This window comes from Crassostrea angulata, chromosome 9 (assembly GCF_025612915.1).
Source record: "Crassostrea angulata isolate pt1a10 chromosome 9, ASM2561291v2, whole genome shotgun sequence".
In the NCBI taxonomy this organism is placed as follows: domain Eukaryota; kingdom Metazoa; phylum Mollusca; class Bivalvia; order Ostreida; family Ostreidae; genus Magallana; species Magallana angulata.
In genome coordinates, this window is record NC_069119.1 from 7157768 (window position 1) to 7179408 (window position 21641).

Below are 21641 nucleotides of genomic sequence, written 5' to 3' on the forward strand. Positions count from 1 at the left end.
GTTCGTAATAATTCCCTATTTTTTACTTTATGGTAATAATACGAACTGTAACGTTTAAAACATTATTTCTGTCCGATCGTGTTTACCATTTTAGCTACAAAATATCCGTAAGTGACCCGCGATATACTAAAGTAACGTAAGCATAAACTCGTAGATTTTATACGTTTTTGTCAAAAATAGATTTTTTGTGAAGCAGATTTGTTTTCTGAAATAATATCCTAATTGATGATTCCAATCAATAAAACTAAATACAAGCCATGCATACATGTACATATTTCGCAACCAAGATGTAAAAAAACAAATTTCGAATACTCCAAATGAGTGTTCATGTAACGACATACTCGGGCCAATGTGAGTTCAAAATTTAAAAAACCTGTGTTAAATCTTACATATACATCCTATCAATGAATAAAAATATGAATAATATGAACTCGGATAAACCTGAAGCCTGACTATTAAATACAAATTTTTAATCAATGTTGAGAAGAAAAAAAACACACAATGGTACCCCAGGAAAGAGAATACATGTATATTGGTTAGTATTGGGGTATTTTCGTTTTTTTGTACGTTACCACTACTGTACTTCAATATATAAATCTTGCGATTTTTTCAACAAGCATGCTAATCACTTCCAGTACTTTCAGTACTTTGATTCTAAAGGAGGCGTAAATTCAATCACGTGATGGTAATGCTAGACCAGGAAATAAAATTACAAGGATCGTCATGTTGATTTGTACAGATTTGGAATTTATTCACAGAAAAGTAGGGCACAACATGTAGTAAGTATTTGTACATGTAGCTAATTTATCGCAGCAAACTGTCGTTTGGTCTATAAAGGTTAAATATAACCTTAACATAATGATAAACGTAAAAACTAAATGTTGCGTAGCCATGTCATAATCTAGGCCTAGAATATGGGGCACTTGTTTCTGCAATAAAGTTTTCTGAATAACCGATAATATAATAGTACTCTATAGTATATTATGATAAAAAAAAATGATTTTATCATACTACATCCGAACTTTTCTTACAAAAACAAGCGCATGTGGCCAATTTTTTTTTTTTTTTTTTTTTTTTTGCCGTGAATAAAAGAGTGAAACGAATGAAAACTGCAATATACGCATAAATGATTATAACTTTTTTTTTCTTCCAGAATCTTATTAAAAATTCAATTAAGGTGTTTCAGCATGGACCCCAAGGGTAATTGGGCCCAGGATGTCTTACGGTGCCATCTGTGTGAGACTCCGGTCCCTCCTATGTACTGTGACATTTGTCACATACATCTGTGTAAAGCCTGTGTGGGGGAGCATCTATCAGACGAATCCACAGAACACAAAGTGGTGCCATTCAAAAGGCGGGGATCTAACACTAAATGTCAAAGACATTCCTCAAAAATATGTGAACTTTTCTGTAAACAATGCGACATTCCTATTTGTGTAAAGTGTGTTTCTTCTGAAGAACACAAAGGTCATGAATTTATTGACGTGGTGGAAACACTAGAAAACCAAAAAGAAATCATACTGAGAGATTTACAAGAACTAGAGAAATCCATCTCTCCTAAATATCAGGAGATTGCATCTATCATCCTAGTTATGAAAGCTGATCTGAATGAAAACTCCAAGAAACTGACAAAAGCTATTGAGAAACATGAGGAAGACTTGCACAGAGAAATAGACACCATGATCAAGAAACTAAAATCAGATCTTGATGAAATGGACTCCAATTATCTGACTGTACTAAATAAACAGGAAAATGAAATCAAGCGCACTATTTCTGTAATCAAACAGAGCATTGCTGATCTGAAGAAGTTACTAAACTCAAATGATGTCAGTCACATCTCTGCCTATAAATCCAGGAATGATGAATTGAGAAGATTGCCTCCTAAAATCACAGCTAACTTACCAAAATTTACCCCTGAGAAAATAAACAAAGAACAGCTTTATCAACTGTTTGGTTCTCTGTCAGCGTTATCTATTAACTCAGAAGAACATGACTACACAATGGATTCGCCTAATGCAGAGTCCTCTCCCCCAGACAGACCACTCATTAATGTACCACGGGTCATCACAGAAATAAATACCGAGTTTGGAAGTAATAATCTATTACGCCGTGTGTCATGTCAGAGTGATGAAGACGTTTGGACATGTGGTAATGACTATATGATGAGACTCTACAACCTGCAGGGTGAACTAGTGAAGTCAGTCCAAACCAAGTCAGGGAACAAGCCAGAGGACATAGCAGTGATAAGGAGTGGGGATCTAGTTTATACAGATAAAGGTGATAGAACTTTAAACATAATAAAGAATACACAGATACAGACAGTGATCAGAGTACAGGGGTTGAAACCTCTTAGTTTCTGTTGTACCTTATCTGGTGACCTCCTGGTTGTCGTAAACAGTGATAATAATGAACAAACAAAAGTTATGCGTTACTTTGGCTCCACAGAGAAACAGAGTATTCAATGCAATGACAAAGGACAGCCTCTTTTTTCAACAGGTATCATTAAATACATCTGTGAAAACAGGAACCTAGATATCTGTGTGTCAGACAATAGAGCTCGTACAGTAGTGGTGGTCAACCAGGACGGGAAACTCCGGTTTACCTACACTGGTAATAGCTCTAGTGCTACCTTGGGATGTCCACGTGACATCACTACAGATAGCAAGAGTCACATCCTAATAGCAGACAGCAGCAACTGCATCCACATTTTGGACCAGGATGGCCAGTTCCTCCGCTACATTGACAACTGTCAATTACAGACTCCATGGGGTTTATGTGTGGACTCCAGGGACAACCTCTTTGTGGCCGAGTTTTACTCGGGTAAAGTGAAAAAAATCCAATATAACAGATAAATGCTTTGTTAAAACCAACAAACATGTATCTACTGTGGCAGTGAATATAAATGTGATCATTTAAAGAGCCTATGTAACATATATTCTTGTATAACAGATGTAAACAAACTGAGTGTATATTCATATAACTTATATACATGTACTTATATAAAAAAGATTGTTTTGTGCACATGTGATAAGTGAAAGCGAAATGTTGTACTTTTTTAATGTTTTTTATTAATATACACATGTATGCAGATTGAAATGATTAAATTATAAACTAAACAAAAATAAAATTTGTTTATACCTATGTTAAATGTAAACAGATTAAATTTAATCATCACAATGTTGCATTACTTAATATGATATACATACCATTTAGCTATTTGTTATATATATTTTAAATTGTATGTATCAAACACTTATAATTGTAAATTTATGAATTATCAAGTGAAGACTCTAAGCAAATGTGCAATAACGGTATTCAAGGACTGATGAAAGTAAAATCAAGTTATCTTTACATGAAGTAAAGAAAGACAAGCTTCAGAAATGAAAGATCTTAGATCCTCTGCTGTTTCTGAATAATTGTTCAATCGTATAAACAATATCAAATGCATTTTCCCAAGTCAATGGTTACTGATCCCCTCCGCTCTACATAAACCCTGTTTATGTAAAACGGAGCGGATCAGAAACCCTTGACTTGGGAAGATGTATCAAATTAGGAAGGGAATACTTTGCACTGCATACCTCATTCATTGTCTTAACAAGAAGCCCATGGGCCACATTACTTACCTGAGGAACAATAGACATAATGAAATCAAATTTATGGAGAAATATACAAAATAGATCCTGTAAAAAATGGTTCCCAGCTTTTCTGGCAAAATATTTTTAAATTTTTGAAAAATACAAACAAATTTTCAATGATTTTTAATTATCATCCTTAAAAGGACTTGGTCACGATTTGACTTGAAAATTTTCAAATTTTATTTTTCCATTGTCAATGTTTACACTGATAAATATAGAAGTTTATAATGCTATGTCAAAATTTGAAAGTCAAATATTAAGTTATAAGCAAGATGCGGAGTCCATAATTCTTTGTTTTGTTAACAAAGCTTGAATATTGTCATTTTTAGCTCACCTGAGCTGAAAGCTCAAGTTTTCTATTCTGATCACATTTTGTCCGTCGTCCGTCTGTCCGTCCGTCCGTCCGTCCGTCTGTCTGTCCATCTGTCCGTCTATAAACTTTTTACATTTTGAACTTCTCTAAAACTGCTTATCCAATTTCAACCAAATTTGGCACAAAGCATCCTTATGGGAGGGCGAATATAAACTGCAGAAATAAAAGTCCGATCTGTATTCAAAGCGGAGAAAACCTTGAAACTGTAGAAAAAGGGGGGTGCATTTTTAAAAATCTTCTTCTCAAGAACTACCTAGTCCAATTCAACGTAGTTAAGCATAAATTATCCTTATGGGAAGGAAAATATAAATTGCAAAAATTAAGTGCTAATTCTGTTTCAAATCTGAGTTATTACGAAAATAATAATAAAGGAAAGGCGTGTTTCAATCAATTTAATAATTTCGGGTTCGGCATATGGTAAAATGGGTAGGCAAGACTTGGCCTGAGCAAAACAAAAGATTGGCAGGTATTAATCTGCCAATCTCATTAACATTTCAGGATATTTGATGGACCAGTATATTTGTATTCGCTGTAAATATTGCTGCAAAATAATGCGTATTTGGAATTGACGATTGCCGATCTGCCCCGGCTTTTATTTTGCCACGGCCCGGGTTTGCATACCCATTTTACCAAGACTCGTATTCCATACTTCTAAAACGAGGTTCTTTGTTTAAAGAAGCCATGACATTATACGAAAAAGGGTCCATCTGACTATGATAAATTTGCTTGCTATGCAACAGTTCGCGTATGAAGGGAAATTGTTGAAACATGCAAAATATATTGGGGCCGAATTTGTGAAGTAAATTGAGGCTTAATATTTCAATGCGTTGACAGTTTTCACACATGACGTTGGTGTTAGCTTGTTCTGATTTTCGTTTCGTTTTCATTATTTATGCTTTGTAACCTGGCAGCTATCGTCTGTATTTCGTGCTTTTTACGTATCAAATCAAACAGAGACTTCGGTAAATCAAACAGTTAACTGTTTACCTGCGCAAATTGAGCAAAATCTGATGTATCAAAAAAGTACCGAAATACAATTCATTCTATCGGTAATTCGGTATTATCTTTGCGTAATGGTAGATTAATGCAATAGGTTTTGTTGAGATGCTCGGCATTTTCTCGAGTTTATTCAGTTTAAATAGAGTTTGATATCGCTGACGGAAATATGTAGGTATATACATGTATATATATGATTCATTTCGAAAAAATAAATTGTGTTCTTTATTTGTTATAGTGCATGTTTCTTGTGTTTAATTGTTTACAATTTCTATTTACTAACCATATTTGAGTGTTAAGCTTCGAATTATAAGCAAGATACAGAGATTTGCTCACAATTCTATGTTTGTACACAGATCTTAAAACTAATGATTAAAAAAGTAAAAAATTGGTCAATATTTATTAAGAAAATTTTCAAAGTCTGTTCTTCCAGAAACCAACTTTAACAACTTATTGTATTGTACACTTAACCTTTTTTCGTCATTATTACTCCTACTGTACATGTGATCCTTGACTGTGTTTGCGTTCATTGGTATTAAATGATTTTGAACCTCAAATACCAGTGAAATGGTCTTGAGTGAATAAAAGAATTGAAAATCTTAGGCCATTCTTTTTTTCCATTTTAAATGCTGAATAAAAAAATACCGAGTTAAAAATCTTAAGCTGAATGTAATAAACTCATGTGAACAAAATATGACTCAAACCAAGGCGAACTGTAAGCTCTGTACCTGGCATATAATTCTACGATTGACGCTGAAATTTTGGTTGAACATTAGAAATTCTATATGAATTAGAGTATGTTAAATACTTGTACAAACAAAATAAAAGAATGATATTCTGTATATACCTACTCTCTGGGACCCCCTCTTTATACAATAAATAATGTGACATCTACATCAATTTTGATAGTTTTTCAGACACGAGTAAATAAAAACGACATCTTTAAAACAGTTTCCATAGTTCTGACACATTTCTGTTGCGGGGATAAAGTAATTATCGCTATTCCTAAGAAAATATCCCAGCGGAAAATTATCCTGGTTTGTACGCAAAGTAAATAACAGTCATTTAATTATAATGGAGAAGACAAATAAATTTTTTGAATGTTTTTAATTTGAGGAATTGAGCACATTGAGGTACGATTTTCTTCTTCACATCTATACATGTAGGATTTTTTAATAAAAAAAATTAAACAATTATATTTATTTTTTTAAATACAATAACTAGTAAGTAGTTGATGAAAAAAATGTACCTATATGCTCTCATATATTTTGATTGCTTTACAAAGTGGGGGGGGGGGGGGGCAGAACGAAAATATAGGGAATTGGAAGTTACCAACTTTACAGTGTACCCCTACCAAATGTTTAGTTTTATATCTTGCGTAGGATTTTCGTATTCTGGTAAAAAAAAATAATAATCCATGAAGGTTCAATGTCAAAGATTACGTGTATGCAAAAATAAGTGTAAAATTCGAATACTTTACAATATTTATTTTTTTTGTTATTCAACCGATGGACCATATTGCACAATATCTTTTGAACGCCCATTGTTGCTCATGTGAGCGATGTGGCCCCATGGGCCTCTTGTTTACATATGTGTTGTTTTGGTGTAAGTTTCAATTAAATGTATCTTTCTTTTGTTGATAATAGTATTTATGAAGATATTGAATTAGTTTAATTTGATTTTACATGTCATTTTGTCTAAGAAATGGTAATTCTCTACATTACATTTTTTGTAAACAACTAAAAGATCGACTCGAGCTTTGTTTACATTACAATCTATTCTTACCTATGTATCTCGCTTGAAACTTGACTTTAACATTCAATATTTTGGTCAATCATTTAATATGCACCAGTTCACCATTCTATACATAAAAAATAGAAATAAAATTGTTGATCTCAAATCGTGTGCAAGTCCCTTTAAAAGAGGGTGTGGCCAGTCATTTTAATAAACATGAATCTTCTTCACCCAAGTTAAATTGAAATCAGCCCAGTGGTTCTTGAGAATTAAGAAGTTGAAAACGTATAAAAGTTACAGACAGACAGATAGAAAGATGGATACTGGATAAAAAGTGATCAGAAAAGCTCACTTGAGCTTTCAGTTTAGGTGAGCTAAAGGAATTTTTTTTACCAAAACATAGTTAATTTTCATTTTGAATGATAATAACTTGGAATGTGTTGAACATAATTTTAAACAAAGGCATTTGAGTTGCATCTTTCATACGAGTCAACTTAAGTTGTATGGATCATTCAATTTGGAAAGGTCTCAATATTATAAATTGATTTAAAGTAATTACCTGGAAAATGTATGTCAATTAATGTAACAGGAAGGGAAAAATAATTACGAACAAGATAGTGGTGCAAACCTAGGCCCCTTGAATCTCTTGTCATCATTACATTAGCTAAAAGAAACAGCCAAATTGACTTCTATGGAAAATTTAAGTCTGCAAGGCATACACAGGATTGACCCAACTGCTGCACGTTCATATATGTAACTGTATGGACTATTTTGTGCGTGTAGTCTCTCATATAGAACTTTTAACCAATAACTGGAAAGTTGAACACCATCTGGCTCCAAATATTAGAAAATAAACTAGTTTCTCCTCTATCTACATGTACAACAATGACATACGTTCATACACTAATACAGTACCAGTACAGTGTGGGATTTGTTGAAGAGAGGAGGAAATGAGCTGGTGATCTGGGTTTGGCAGGTTTATTAAACGCCTTTTTGAAGTATTCTAGCTATACTTGACATATCAAACAATCAATGAACAACCACAAAAACTGGTTTTTCTGCAGTTAAACTATTTTTTTTTAAATATTGATCACCGAAGGTTCGGGGAGGGGTGACCCCCTCTTAATTTGCCAGAGCCATAGAAAACTAATAAAATGTATTGCTTCTCATGTACGTTGCATTGGGTCAAATGCTGCAGCATTTATCAGTTTTATTGCCATATTAAAATAGGGGTATACTCTCAGTTAGAATATGAAAACCGAGTTCTTCCTCTTTGAAAATTATGTAACAACGAAATATCTTACTGCCTAATCATTCTTTATTCCCCCCCCCCCTCGGAGAACCAATAGTTTGGAGCCTAAAGCATTTGTATATATTTATCATTCATTTGTTTACATTGAACCTACATTTTTAATTTAACACAAAAAACTACAAAGAAAGAGTTCTCAACATTTTATTGTCATTTTCTTTTATTACAACATTTTAATCTTGAGTAATAATTTTCAAATCCCCATTTGTGACTTTCGTTCCCTCTCTGTCTTGCATCAGAACCAAATTTCTTTGTATACAAATTGTGAATGAAGTTCAAATGAATGAAGAAATGCCTGAATTTTTCTAGCTTTATTTACATTCCGATCCGTATCAATACTACATGTATATAACAGTTATAACAATGTCTATACTGACTCTGTCCCCATTAAGTTTCTGCTCTCCACCACTTTTTGCGTAATATCTTGATAATTATAAATACATGTACCTTTGCGGCAAAAATTACAGCCAATCATTAGAATGCAAAAGTCCAGATGATCTGTTTTGAAAAGCCCCCCCCCCCCCCCTCTATCGTTTCAGGTTTCAATACACAACCAAAAATAGAAAGTCTATGGGGATTTTGCATTGGAAAAGACAAAAGTACCCCGGATGATAAAGTTGAAAAATTGCGCGAGATGTTCCGAGTATTTCCAAAAGGAGAAAAGATGTAAACATTTCCCATTTTGAATCTCTGTACGATGACTTGGGACAGACAGTCGCAAAGACTGACCACGGTACAAAGGGGGTGACATTACGTATTTTGAACATTGTAAATTGTAGTTTTTCTCTTTATAATGATTTTCGTCTGAAAGAATTGACGTTTACGTTAACCGAGAAAACGTGACTGAAACAGTTTGATCTGGTAATACTTTTTAAGCAAAAAAATGAGACGACAGTTGAAAAAAAAGGTGACAATCCTATAGAAAAGGCGGATATTTCAAGACAGTGGATATAATGTGACGATATAATTTGATTCTAGATAATGTCAGACAAAATGTAAAGAATTTTCAAAAAAAGGCGGATATATCGAAGCGGTGGACAAAATAAAACGGAAAAGGCGTACTTTTGGTGGCGGCGGACAGAATGTGACGATTCTGTCCAAAAAAGGCGGACTTTTCGTAAGGGCGGACATAATGTGAAGACCCCCCCCCATCAAGGCCGATCGCGATGCATTGTAAAAAGAAAACAAAACGCACCATTCATAGGTTTTGTACGATTGTTTTATGGGAAAAAATGTAGGTTTTACTGCACAGCACTAAATTATAACTAATATCATGAATTTAACTGACATAAATATATATGTAAATAAATAATTAATGAATAATAGATAAATAATTATGCTTTATGTCCGACTGGTTTTACCACTTAGCTACCAAAAGATCTGCTCGTGACCCACATTTTAGTAGATTAACGGTGTTATAACGCGGGGGTGTTAAGGAAGCATATTGGCAATTTAGCGTCATATAAAAATATCGTGAGACAAAATAACTGTTTTGAGTTAGATCAAAAACTTAGTATTATCCTTTGAAATAGATGTTAATGCAATAAAATCGGGTAGTACATTATTGTCCCATAGGTGCAATTATGAAGTGACAACTATAAATAGCTTATATTCCTTAACATAAAATAAGATAAAAAAAAATACTGCGGTGTCCAAAATACATAAAAATATACCAATTAGAGGAAAAACATCTCAGTTTGGGCAAAACCGCTGCTAGAATCCTGTGTTCTTCTCAATTAAATATTTATTCATTCGGTTCTCGGAAAAACTGGCCTTCCCAACTTTTAAACAGTTTGCACGGAAAATGTTGCATCAAAACAAAACAAAACATTGGATTCAAGAGCTTAAGCATTGTTCAAACTATCGATATGTGTAAAATTTGAAGTTCAACATATACGGGGTGTTGTTCTAGTCAGATTTTATCATCAATTCTCTGTATAAATACCAAAAATACGTGGCCACGCACTATTATAGAATTTAATTTTATCTCTCTGACTTGAAAGAGTGTTCCATATGAAGATTCTCTGTGGGTATATTTTTGACAGGTCATACTCAGTTTCCATAGCAACGACATTGAAACATTTTGCTTCTGGCCAAAATGACATATGGAGTACCATTATATAAATAACTCGTATGCTCCCTAAATGCATGTAGGTTTGATTATGACATTGGTTTAATTTTATAAGCAAGTAATCAATGTACTTGTACACATTAATTGTTTTCAGTGAAATGTACAGATAACAATACCATCGGTTTCATAGATTTAGCTTATAAAATAGTGAAAAACAGGCACATTAAATAATATCAATTTGATTTTAAGCAGGCAATTGAACGCGAGAATAAACATTTTTTTAATAAGATAAGACACTGGTCCAATAAATACAACCAAAATTGGCTTGGGTATATTCACTGGCTTTAACATACAACTATTTGAAGTTACCGCTTTTCCACAAAATCCAACTTAAAGTTACTTCCCTTTGTTGACTCCTCTGAAAAAGACATCACAACATCATGGCAAAAGCACACGTTTAAAATCTATAATGTCCATTAGAAACAGTTTATCTTAATCCTTCAGCCAGCTAGCCATTAGCGCTTGCTGTGTGTTTATGTGAGACCAACAATTGTTTACATTATAAATGTTAGAATGCATGGGAAAGCATTAATCTGTATGAAAGTGTAGTTAGAATAAATGTAGCATCCGAACCCACCACAAGTGTTATCTTTCTACTAAGCAATTTTACAAAAACATAGATCAAATGGGGTGGAGAAAGCATGTGATTTAAGTTTAAGTGTATTTAAAGTTAGTCTCTAATCAATTGGTGAATATGAAATGAACCATGCTCTATTGGGATTTAGCTTCATTACCGATATGTGCTGTATTAAAACCTTTTGTAAACACTTCACTGTCTTGTACAAAATGATCAAGTGAAGCGGACAGAGATTTCCTCTACATAAGTTTCGGTATTCTGACATACGAATCCAGCACTCAACCAAGGAAGCGAATGAGCTACCAACCTGCAACACTTATATAGAAGTGCAATACTATTAAACACCCCCACCCTGGACTGATGGTGTGGTCCAAGATGGAAAGAATCGCAGGTTGTACTCTTCCAGGGTGTCAACCCATGATGAGCATAGTTCTGAGGTACCCACAGCGGTTACAGAAATCCATCATTGCCACGCATTTTATGTGAAAGTCAGATCTGGTGTCAGTGATGTGGTTCAATTAAATTAACCCCAAATCTCTGGAATATATATGTTTAAAACCTCATGAACAAGCGAAAAAATAGGATCATAAAAAGGCAGTCTATGGAGATTAGATGCAGTTCATAGCAGTCATTATTCCAACTGGTCAAGGTATGTATATATTCACATCCAAATCAAATAATTTTCAACCAATCTTATAGTCTGTTCAAGCTTCCATCGCTTGTTGATTTTCTCAATGAATACACCTCGGGTCTAAATGTACAGAGTAAATTTTAAAAATCAGGCATCAGATTCCCCTGGCAAACAAAATTACCCCCCCCCCTCAAACACCCTCTCCAATCATTAACAGTATCACCCAGATTCTTCATGTTATTTGCAATGTGAACAAAATTTTTTTTTCACCTTTTTGATTTATATTCTTCTTTCGCATCATGTTATATTTCATACCTAAGTTGTTTTTTGGGCTGGTTTTTTTTTTTGCTGATTTGAGCCATCTTAATTAAACAAACAGTGATGGAAATGCAATTTGGAACAGACTACTTAATTTAGATTAATAATATACATGTAAATTTAACAGCATTAAAGTAAATGTAAAGGAATTTTGGGAATTTGTTTAAAATGATTCATTTTGTTATAAATTTGCTGTAAATATATTAAAATGCAATTGTAGGATTAAGTGTATGCTGCAGAAATAAATGAATTTGGCTCTTGTCATCACAACAGCGAGAGTCTGTCAAAAGGGAGACATAGAACAGAAAATGTGAGTTGATGATTATAAACAAAATTAATCAAAAAGTGATGTCACAAGTAGATATTCAAATCAGCTGAGAGTATATTATCTATCATGCAGGGATCAACAGTTACACTTGTTCAGTTTCTGTGTCCAGCTGATTTTTGTATTTGGACAAGTCAATCTACACAAACACTTGTCTGGTTTATAGTTCATTTTTCTCGAACAATTATGATATGATGATAGACCTCAAAAAATGTCATGAAAAATTAAAACATTTTTTTTTCTTTGTAATGGAACAGATCAAACTTTAAGTATAAAAAAATAGAAATATGAAATTTCAGTGAAGGTTGAAAACCTATATCCAAACTATATAGTAACTTAGTTACTGAAATTAATGTTCTAAATATATTTGTCAGTGTCATATCATTAGAACACACCAGCAGATTGAGTAGAATATTCTTCTCTTGAGAGATAAGATATGTTTTAAACCTTGATAATTTATTTTAAATATTAAGAAGATTTTTTTTTATACTGACCCAGTACTGAGATACACTGCATTTGATAACAGCTACAATAAGGATAGTTTTTAATGAAATATTTTGTGACAGTAAATAATATGGAGATCAACCATACCAATACCATACCCTACCTCTTATCAATTTCTATCATTTATTTTATATGCTATTCATAATTTTCCGTACTTTTCAATGACAAATTACAATTTAAAATAGCATTTACACAAGTAAGCAACTTGCCCAAAGAACAGTTTAATATTTTAGTTAATGGCGGGCCCTGTTATGCTATATCTAATTCAGTTGCAGCTATTAATTAGTGCATGCAGCTATAGACTAATATTCCAAGTGAAAATAACATTAATCAATATAACTTGAGATAATAATTAAAAGCCATTTCCTCTTTTTCACTTTTGAAATTTTGTACATGTAAACATAAACACATCAGCATTTTTCTTCTTATTTGAAAAAAACCCATTCAGTCAAATTTGAACATGTCTGTTGTGGTATTTTATGGGAAATACATACATGTAAATGATTTTATTAAATGATCCATACATGTAATATTTTACTTTTTCAACATTGCACATATAACCCAGACCAGCAAGACAGTCAGCCATACAATGCTAGATGAACAAATAATAAACAAACTGAACTCCCTAAAATATTGAGCAATTCAACATTAATTTATTGTCACTGTGTTGTGTATTTTTATATTATTTTCATAATATGGAATATATTTTGAATATTAATTTGAAGAATTATTTATTAGTTTTTAAGAAAGTGTTGATTTTTATTTCTGGAGTTGCATTGAAAAGATATATCATTTTCTCCTTGTGCTGATATTTGGAGTTATCTGCCCTTTATCATACAAAAAAATTAATTTAAGCCCTCTTAAAGTGGTATGAATCATAAATATTGTTATCTATTCAAGCAGTTAGCCTATTTCATTAATGGAAATTATCTAAAAACAGAATTTCATTCTATTATTATTTGTTAAGACTCATTTGATAAGGTTTTCTTGCTTGGAATTATCTGCCCTTTGCAAAAAATATATAGAAACAATTCTTATAAAGCCATTTTTAATTATCCTGATACATTGGATTTAAAATATTTTTGAAATATCTAACCAGTTTCTTATTTATTTAAGCATAAAACGTATTTTAAAGGAGTTTTATGATCAACTTATTGTTTAAAAAATATTTGATAAAAATTTTTAGGGGGTTGGGAAGGTGACAAATTAACAAATTTTGGAAGTAAAATAAACAAAAACGAAAAAGATACCAGCTGTAGTTTTTATAAATAATATTTTAAATAAATATGATATTTTAAAATTTGCAATTGATTTATTTTTTCTTTGCCTGCAAATTTTGAGAGACTTTCAAAAAAACAGGGTGAAAATTGAAAAATCAAAATTTAGAAATGTTGGCCATCTTTGAGCCACCAGCTTTAAGATGAACAAGGACATTGAGATTTTTTTTCTCTTGCATCATGTACATCTATATTTGTACTATGTATATTATGTGTGAGATATCTTGAAAATTTATAAATAAGCCTGTCCTGTGACTTTGAATTTACCTTATTTTCCAACTCAAAAACTGTGTATTTGGGCCCTAAATGAATGAAATTGGTTACCATGGCAACCGAGGTAATAGGCATTATTTTGATGGTGGATAATGTCAAACCTTATGAGTATCAATCACCTGAGAAAGTTTCATAAAAATCTGAGATCATGCGTGCCATGACCCTATAGTAAAATTTTGGTTTTTACAGAGAATTGATGTTATATCGTAAACAACGACAGGGGAAATAAAAGCAAATTTGCATAACTTTGAGCAAATGATTGATAAAGCTATCATCTCTCCAAGTATTTTTATTTTTAATTCTCAATTAATCACACCTATTACTTTATTAAGTCCTTGTATTACTTGTATTTTGAATCTGTTTACAATTTAATGCTCTCCGATTAAATTTACACGACATTCAACTTTCAGTCATGGCGTCACCAATGTGTTAATCTACGTAATACAATCTGATTTGTGAACAAATTGTCTCCAGTATTTTTGTTTGTTTTTGGTCTACGTTTCGTTGCTTAAAAATTTGAATATGTACATAAATACATGTAACTCAGATTCCATATACTTCCATAACACCTCCGCAAAACTCGTATATTTTACAAATTTTATGACAAAAATAGGAACTCCTTGTAAAGCAGATTTGTTACATAAAATTATATCCTTTCTGTTTATACCAATCAATTAAAGTTGATATGTTATGCATGTAAAATATTTTTCAACTAAGATGTAAATTTAAATGACTGTTTATGTAATTATATACTCGTTACTTCAAACTATCCTAACAACGAATATATGACCTCAGATGGACTTAAAATGTGACTATTAAGTAATTAACGTGCTATTTTTAAATCATTTTTTAGAAGAAAAAAAAACACTGGTACTCCAGGATTGAGAATATATTGCCTAGTCTTACAGTGATTTTTTTTTTTGGATTTTTTCCTTTTTAAAATGAAGACTACTGCACGGACTTTAAGGTATTTAAGTATAATGAAGGGATATTGAACAATTTTGAATCATTTTAAACAAGTTAAATATGTTTTGCTAGATATACAATGAAAGTGAAATGAACCAAATTCACATGACTGACAACATATAAGAGCCGGTCATTTTGCACCTTAAATATTTTTTATGAGTTATCTCCCCTTGGTGAAAAAAAGAAAATTTTTAATTTCGTCAAAATATCTGCGGTAAATGATTCATTTTATCTCATACTTCAATAAAAAGAAAGTTTTTGAATGTATTTCCTAAGAGAGTTTAACAAATTTCATGCTACTTTTTACAATATCTTAATAAAATGTACGTTGCCCAGACTCTAATGCAAAATTCAAGGTGTAATTAGCTGGACCATAATCAAAATTTTAATAATTCCTTTTGTGGAGTATTTTTATTTGATAACACCTTCAAAATAATATCATGATTAAGAATATTGGACCATTCATTTATTAGGTACAAAATGTGGTCTTTATACATCGAATACCTAAGAAATCTGGCAATTTTTTCTACATATAACAAGCAGGTTAACCGCTTTCGAGTACTTTCAGTTCATTGATTTTAAAGGGGGCGTTAACTTAATCACGTGAAGGTAACGTACGCTAGACCAGGAAGTAAAAATACAAAGTTCGTCTTGTTAAACTTGTACAGATTTATAATTTGTTCACGAAGAAGTGGTACACAACACGAAGTAGGTATTTGTATTTTATCTGCAGTCCCTGAAACTGACATTTTATCTATACAATCAGCCCAAACGTAGATATGTCTCGTATATATAGGTCATAATCTAGAACTGAAAATTACTTGCAACTTTAAGATTTCACATTTTTGCCGTAAAATTAAGACTAATTAGCGAACGTTCAACCACTGAAACTTAAACTAAAATAATAAGATAATATTGTCTTACAGAATTCTATTAATGAAAAATTCCATCAAGGTTCCTGAGCATGGACCCCCAACGTAGTGCCCAGGATGTGTTACGGTGTGATCTCTGTGAGACCCCGGTCCCCCTTACAGAGTGTATGTGCTGTGATATTTGTGACAAATATCTGTGTAGCCCATGTGTAGGGAAGCATCTCTCAGATCTATCCAAAGAACACAAAGTGGTGCCATTTGAAAAGCGGGGATCAACCACGAAATGTCAAAAACATTCCTCAAAAACATGCGAAATTTTCTGTAAACAATGCGACATTCCTATTTGTGTAAAGTGTGCTTCTTCTAAAGAACACATAGGTCATGAATTTATTGAAGTTGTGGAAACACTAGAAAACCAAAAAGAAATCATACTCAATGATTTGCAAGAACTGGAAAAATCTGTCTATCCTAAATATCAGGAGATTGCATCTATCATCCCAGTTATGAAAGCTGATCTGAATGAAAACTCCAAGAAACTGATAAAAGCTATTGACAAACATGGAGAAGACTTGCACAGAGAAATAGACACCATAATCAAGAAACTGAAATCAGATCTTGATGAAATGGACTCCAATTATCTGACTGTACTAAATAAACAGGAAAATGAAATCACCCGCAATATTTCTGAAATCAAACAGAGCATTGCTGATCTGAAGAAGTTACTAAACTCAAATGATGTCAGTCTCATCTCTGCCTATAAATCCAGGAATGATGAATTTAGAAGATTGCCTCCTAAACTCACAGCTACCTTACCAAAATTTACCCCTGAGAAAATAAACAAAGAACAGCTTTATCAACAGTTCGGTTCTCTGTCAGCGTTATCAATCAAAACAGAAGAATATGGCTACACAATGGATTCTCCTCATGCAGAGTCCTCTCCCCCAGACAGACCTCTCATTAATGTACCACGGGTCATCACAGAAATAAATACCGAGTTTGGACATAATAATCCATTATGCCGTGTGGCATGTCAGAGTGATGAAGACGTTTGGACATGTGGTTGTGACAATATTATGAGACTCTACAACCTTCAGGGTGAGCTACTGAAGTCAGTCCAAACAAAGTCGCGGAACAGTCCATATGAGATAGCAGTGACAAGGAGTGGGGATTTAGTTTATACAGATCAAGATGATAAAACTGTGAACATAATAAAGAATACGCAGATACAGACAGTGATCAGACTACAGGGGTGGAGACCTCTAAGTTTCTGTTGTACCTTTTCTGGTGATATCCTGGTTGTCGTTATCGGTGATAATGATAAACAAACAAAAGTTGTGCGTTACTTTGGCTCCATGGAGAAACAAAGTATTCAATACAATGACAAAGGACAGCCTCTCTATTCAACAAGTGCCCCAAAATACATCTGTGAAAACAGAAACCTAGATATCTGTGTGTCAGATTATGACGCCCATGCAGTAGTGGTGGTCAACCAGGCTGGGAAACTCCGCTTTACCTACACTCGTAAAAGCTCTAGTACTACCTTGGGAACTCCATGTGGCATCGCTACAGACAGCCAAAGTCGGATCCTAATAGCAGACAGTATCAAGCACATTATCCATATCCTGGATCAGGACGGAGAGTTCCTCCGCTACATTGACAACTGCCAATTACAGACTCCATGGGGTTTATGTGTGGACTCCAGGGACAACCTCTTAGTGGCCGAGCTCTACAAAGGCAAAGTGAAGAAAATACAATATTACAAATAAACCATGTGTTCCTGTCAACATAGTTAGTGTGGTGGTGATTATAAATGTGATAATTAAATCAGCCTTTGTAACACATATTCTTGCATTACAGATGTAAACAAACTGAGTGTATATTCATATAACTTGTGCAAACAGACGTTGCGTACATGTGATAAATGAAAGCGAAATGTTTTTATTCATTAAATGTATTTCATTAATGTATACATGTATGTAGATTGAAATGTTTAATTTATAAACTAAACAAAAATAAAATTTGTCATAAAATGTAAACAGATTAAATTTAATCACCACAGTGTTGCATTACTTAAAATGATTTACATACCCTTGAGCTATTTGTTATATATATTTTTAAATTGTTTGTATCAAAAACTTATAATTGTAAATTTATGCATTATCAAGTGAAGAATCTAAGCAACTCTGCAACAACGGTAATCACGGACTGATGAAAGTAAAATCAAGTTATCTTTACATGAAGTTAGGAAAGAAAAGCCTAAAAAATGAAAGATCGTAGATCCTCTGCTGTTTCTGAATAATTGTTCAATCGTATAAACAATATCAAATTCACCTTCCCAAGTCTAAGTCATAAACCCTGTTTATGTAAAACGGAGCGGATCAGAAACCCTTGACTTGGGAAGATGTATCAAATTAGGAAGGGAATACTTTGCACTGCATACTTCATTCATTGTCTTAACAAGAGACCCATGGGCCACATTGCTCACCTGAGGAACAATAGACATAATGAAATCAAATTTATGGAGTCATATACAAAATAGATCCAGTAAAAAAAATGGTCCCCAGCTTTTCTGGTAAAATGTTTTTAAATTTTTGAAAAACACAAAAAAAAATTCAATGATTTTTAATTATCTTCCTTAAGAGGTTTTGGTCACAATTTGACTTAAAAATTTTCAAATTTTATTTTTCCATTTTCAATGTTTACACTGATAAATATAGAAGTTTATAATGCTATGTCAACATTTGAAAGTCAATTATCAAGTTATAAGCAAGATACGGAGTCCATAATTCTTTGTTTTGTTAACAAAGCTCGAATATTGTCATATTTTACATATGTGTTGTATTGGTGTAAGTTTCAATTAAATGTATCTCTCTTGTTGATAATAGTATTTATGAAGATATTGAATTAGTTTAAATTAATTTTATATGTCATTTTGTCTAAGAAATGGTAATTCTCTACATTACATTTTTTGTAAACAACTAAAAGATTGACTCGAGCTTTGTTTACATGACATTCAATTCTTACCTATGTATCTCGCTTGTAACTTGACTTTAACATTCAATATTTTGGTCAATCATTTAAAATGCACCAGTACACCATTTTATACATAACAGATAAAAATAAAATGTTTGATCTCAAATCGTGTGCAAGGTCCTTTCAAAGAGGGTGTGGCCATTCATTTTAATAAACATGAATCTTCTTCACCCAAGTTTAATTGAAATCGGCCCAGTGGTTCTTGAGAATTAAAAAGTTGAAAACGTAAAAAAGTTACAGACAGACAGACAGATAGAAAGATGGATGCTGGATAAAAAGTGATCAGAAAAGCTCACTTGAGCTTTTAGTTTAGGTGAGCGAAAGGAATTTTTTTTACCAAAACATACTTAATTTTCATTTTGAATAATAATAACTTGGAATGTGTTGAACATAATTTTTAAACAAAGGCATTTGAGTTGCATCTGTCATACGAGTGGACTAAAGTTGTATGGATCAATCAATTTGGAAAGGTCTCAATATTATAACTTGATTAAAAGTAATTACCTGGAAAAATGTATGCCACTTAATGTAACAGGATGGGAGAAATAATTACGAACAAGATAGGGGTGCAAACCTGGCCCCCTGAATCTCTTGTAAGATGTTCTAGGAGCTGAGCTATCTGGTGCCAGTATTCGAACCCGTCTGACCATCACACTAACTGCAAATGTAATTGAAAATTGAATTGTCATTTACACTCAAGAAAAAAAATAAATTAGAGTTATCCCTCTTTCCAAGAAACCCAAGTGCTAGTTTATTGAAACTCTGACTTAAATAGTCAATGAAGGGAGGACTGGTGCACAGTTTAATATGTTATCTACATTATAAGCTCATCTGAGCTGATAGCTCAAGTGAACTTTTCTGATCATGCACTTTTTGTCTGGCGTCCGTCTGTTTCTCTGTAAACTTTTCACATGTTTGTATTCATATCCAGAACCAGTGGGCCAATTTTAACTAAACTTTCCATAAATTATCATTGGATGAAGTGGATTCCCGTTTGTTAAAATGAAGGGACACATCCTATTAAGAATTCTTGAAAATCTGTTGATTTAATTTTAAAAATCATAAAATCATTTTGTCCCTCAGGTAGTGTAATTTAAACTTGCATGTTCATGTCATGATTCTCGAGGATAAGTTCACAATGAGGGTTGAAAGTTTACATAGGAATATGTAGTGAAAAATATTTTAAAATATTCTTCTAGAAACATTTGCGTAGAAAAACTGGAACTTTAGTGAACGCTTTTTCAGATAGTGTAGATTCAAATTCAACAAAATCATAATCATGAGAATTTGCCATAGGGTGGGCCACTTTGGGGGAAGGGGGTGTCAAGATTTACAAAGGAAAAGAATTTAGATTATTATCAAAAACTCAAATGTTAATATATATGGAATGACTTATATGCGAGCGTTTTGAAACATTGTTGATTCTTTAAAATTGTTTAGACTTTGGCCTCTGAACAATTCTTGGGACACAGAATTAGTTTGATGTTCGATTGGTTTTATGTATTATTTATCTTATGTATATAAACAGTTATTCTTCTGAAGAACTGCAATGCAATGTGATTTCACTATATTAACATCAACCTGCTAAAAAAAGACTCAATGATAAATATAAGAATTTCTGGAAGAAAAATTACAAAATCTTTTTATACAGGATTTATTTTAAAAAAAAATGCTTTCTTTTGTGAGATGGTGATATGCGGGATATGAAGGTGGCGACGTTTTAATATGCTTGATATGAAGGTGGCGACGTTTTTATATGCAGGATATGAAGGTGGCGACGTTGCAGAAAAAAACCATAACGCGCGTTACATAAATTTTTTCGTCATTGATCTCTACCATTGAACCCGCATCATCAAAGAAAGTATTGTATCATTTATACATATATTTACATTTTTCTTGTAACAAATTGATAAATTGATTGTAAACAATATTACGTAAAATTAACTAAATTACTGTTACTTTACATCATTACATTAGCTAAAGAAACAGCCAAATTGACTTCTATGGAAAATTTGAGTCTGGCATCATGATCATTTCGTGTAGTTCGTGATTTTTCTTTGCCAGATAAACTTTACGACCAATCGATAAACGCTGCATGTACATTTTAGTCTTGTCAGTTTTTACAGAACTAGGATTGCAATTAATTTTCGTAATATATAAAGGGAATGATACTTGGTGAATGTAAATATTCAACTATATTGTACTGATTGTTTAAGGCTGATTTAGATTTCATTAAAAATAAAGCAACCATTTTTTTTTAATTATACAGAGGATTGGCCATACTGCTGCATGTTCGTATATGTAACTATATGGACTATTTTGTGAGTGTAGTCTCTCATTTAGAACTTTTTCCCAATAACTGGAAAATTGTATGCCATCTGGCTCAAAATATTAGAAAATAAAACTAGTTCTCCTCTATCTACATGTACAACAACGACATACGTACACACAGTACCAGTACAGTGTGGGATTTGTTGAAGAGAGGAGGAATGGAGCTGGTGGTCTGGGTTTGGCAGGATTTTAAAAGGCGTTTTTGAAGTATTCTAGCTATACTAGACATATGATTGAGTCAATGAACAACCACCAAAACGAGTTTTTCTGCAGTTTTACTATTTTTTTTTTGAAAATATTGATCACCGAAGGTTCGGGGAGGGGTGACCCCCTCTTAATTTGCCAGAGCCAAAGAA

The 21641-nt window shown here is 32.7% G+C and overlaps 2 protein-coding genes across 2 annotated transcripts; both read left to right on the plus strand.

Moving 5' to 3' along the window:
• The first annotated feature begins 705 nt into the window (after positions 1–705).
• On the plus strand, positions 706–3365 carry LOC128163467 (E3 ubiquitin-protein ligase TRIM71-like). Its single transcript, XM_052827071.1, has 2 exons — positions 706–779; positions 1154–3365. The coding sequence occupies exon 2, from the start codon at positions 1188–1190 to the stop codon at positions 2850–2852; it is 1665 nt and encodes a 554-aa protein (XP_052683031.1). The 5' UTR covers positions 706–779; positions 1154–1187; the 3' UTR covers positions 2853–3365.
• A 12281-nt stretch (positions 3366–15646) lies between these two features.
• LOC128163796 (E3 ubiquitin-protein ligase TRIM71-like) lies at positions 15647–17995 on the plus strand. Its single transcript, XM_052827462.1, has 2 exons — positions 15647–15757; positions 15976–17995. Exon 2 carries the CDS (start codon positions 16014–16016, stop codon positions 17685–17687), a length of 1674 nt encoding a protein of 557 aa, XP_052683422.1. The 5' UTR covers positions 15647–15757; positions 15976–16013; the 3' UTR covers positions 17688–17995.
• The last annotated feature ends 3646 nt before the right edge of the window (positions 17996–21641 follow it).

Excerpts from the sequence above, each read along its gene's own strand:
- LOC128163467 (XM_052827071.1), top strand. The coding sequence starts at position 1,188 with ATGGACCCCAAGGGTAATTGGGCCCAGGATGTCTTACGGTGCCATCTG.
- LOC128163796 (XM_052827462.1), top strand. The coding sequence starts at position 16,014 with ATGGACCCCCAACGTAGTGCCCAGGATGTGTTACGGTGTGATCTCTGT.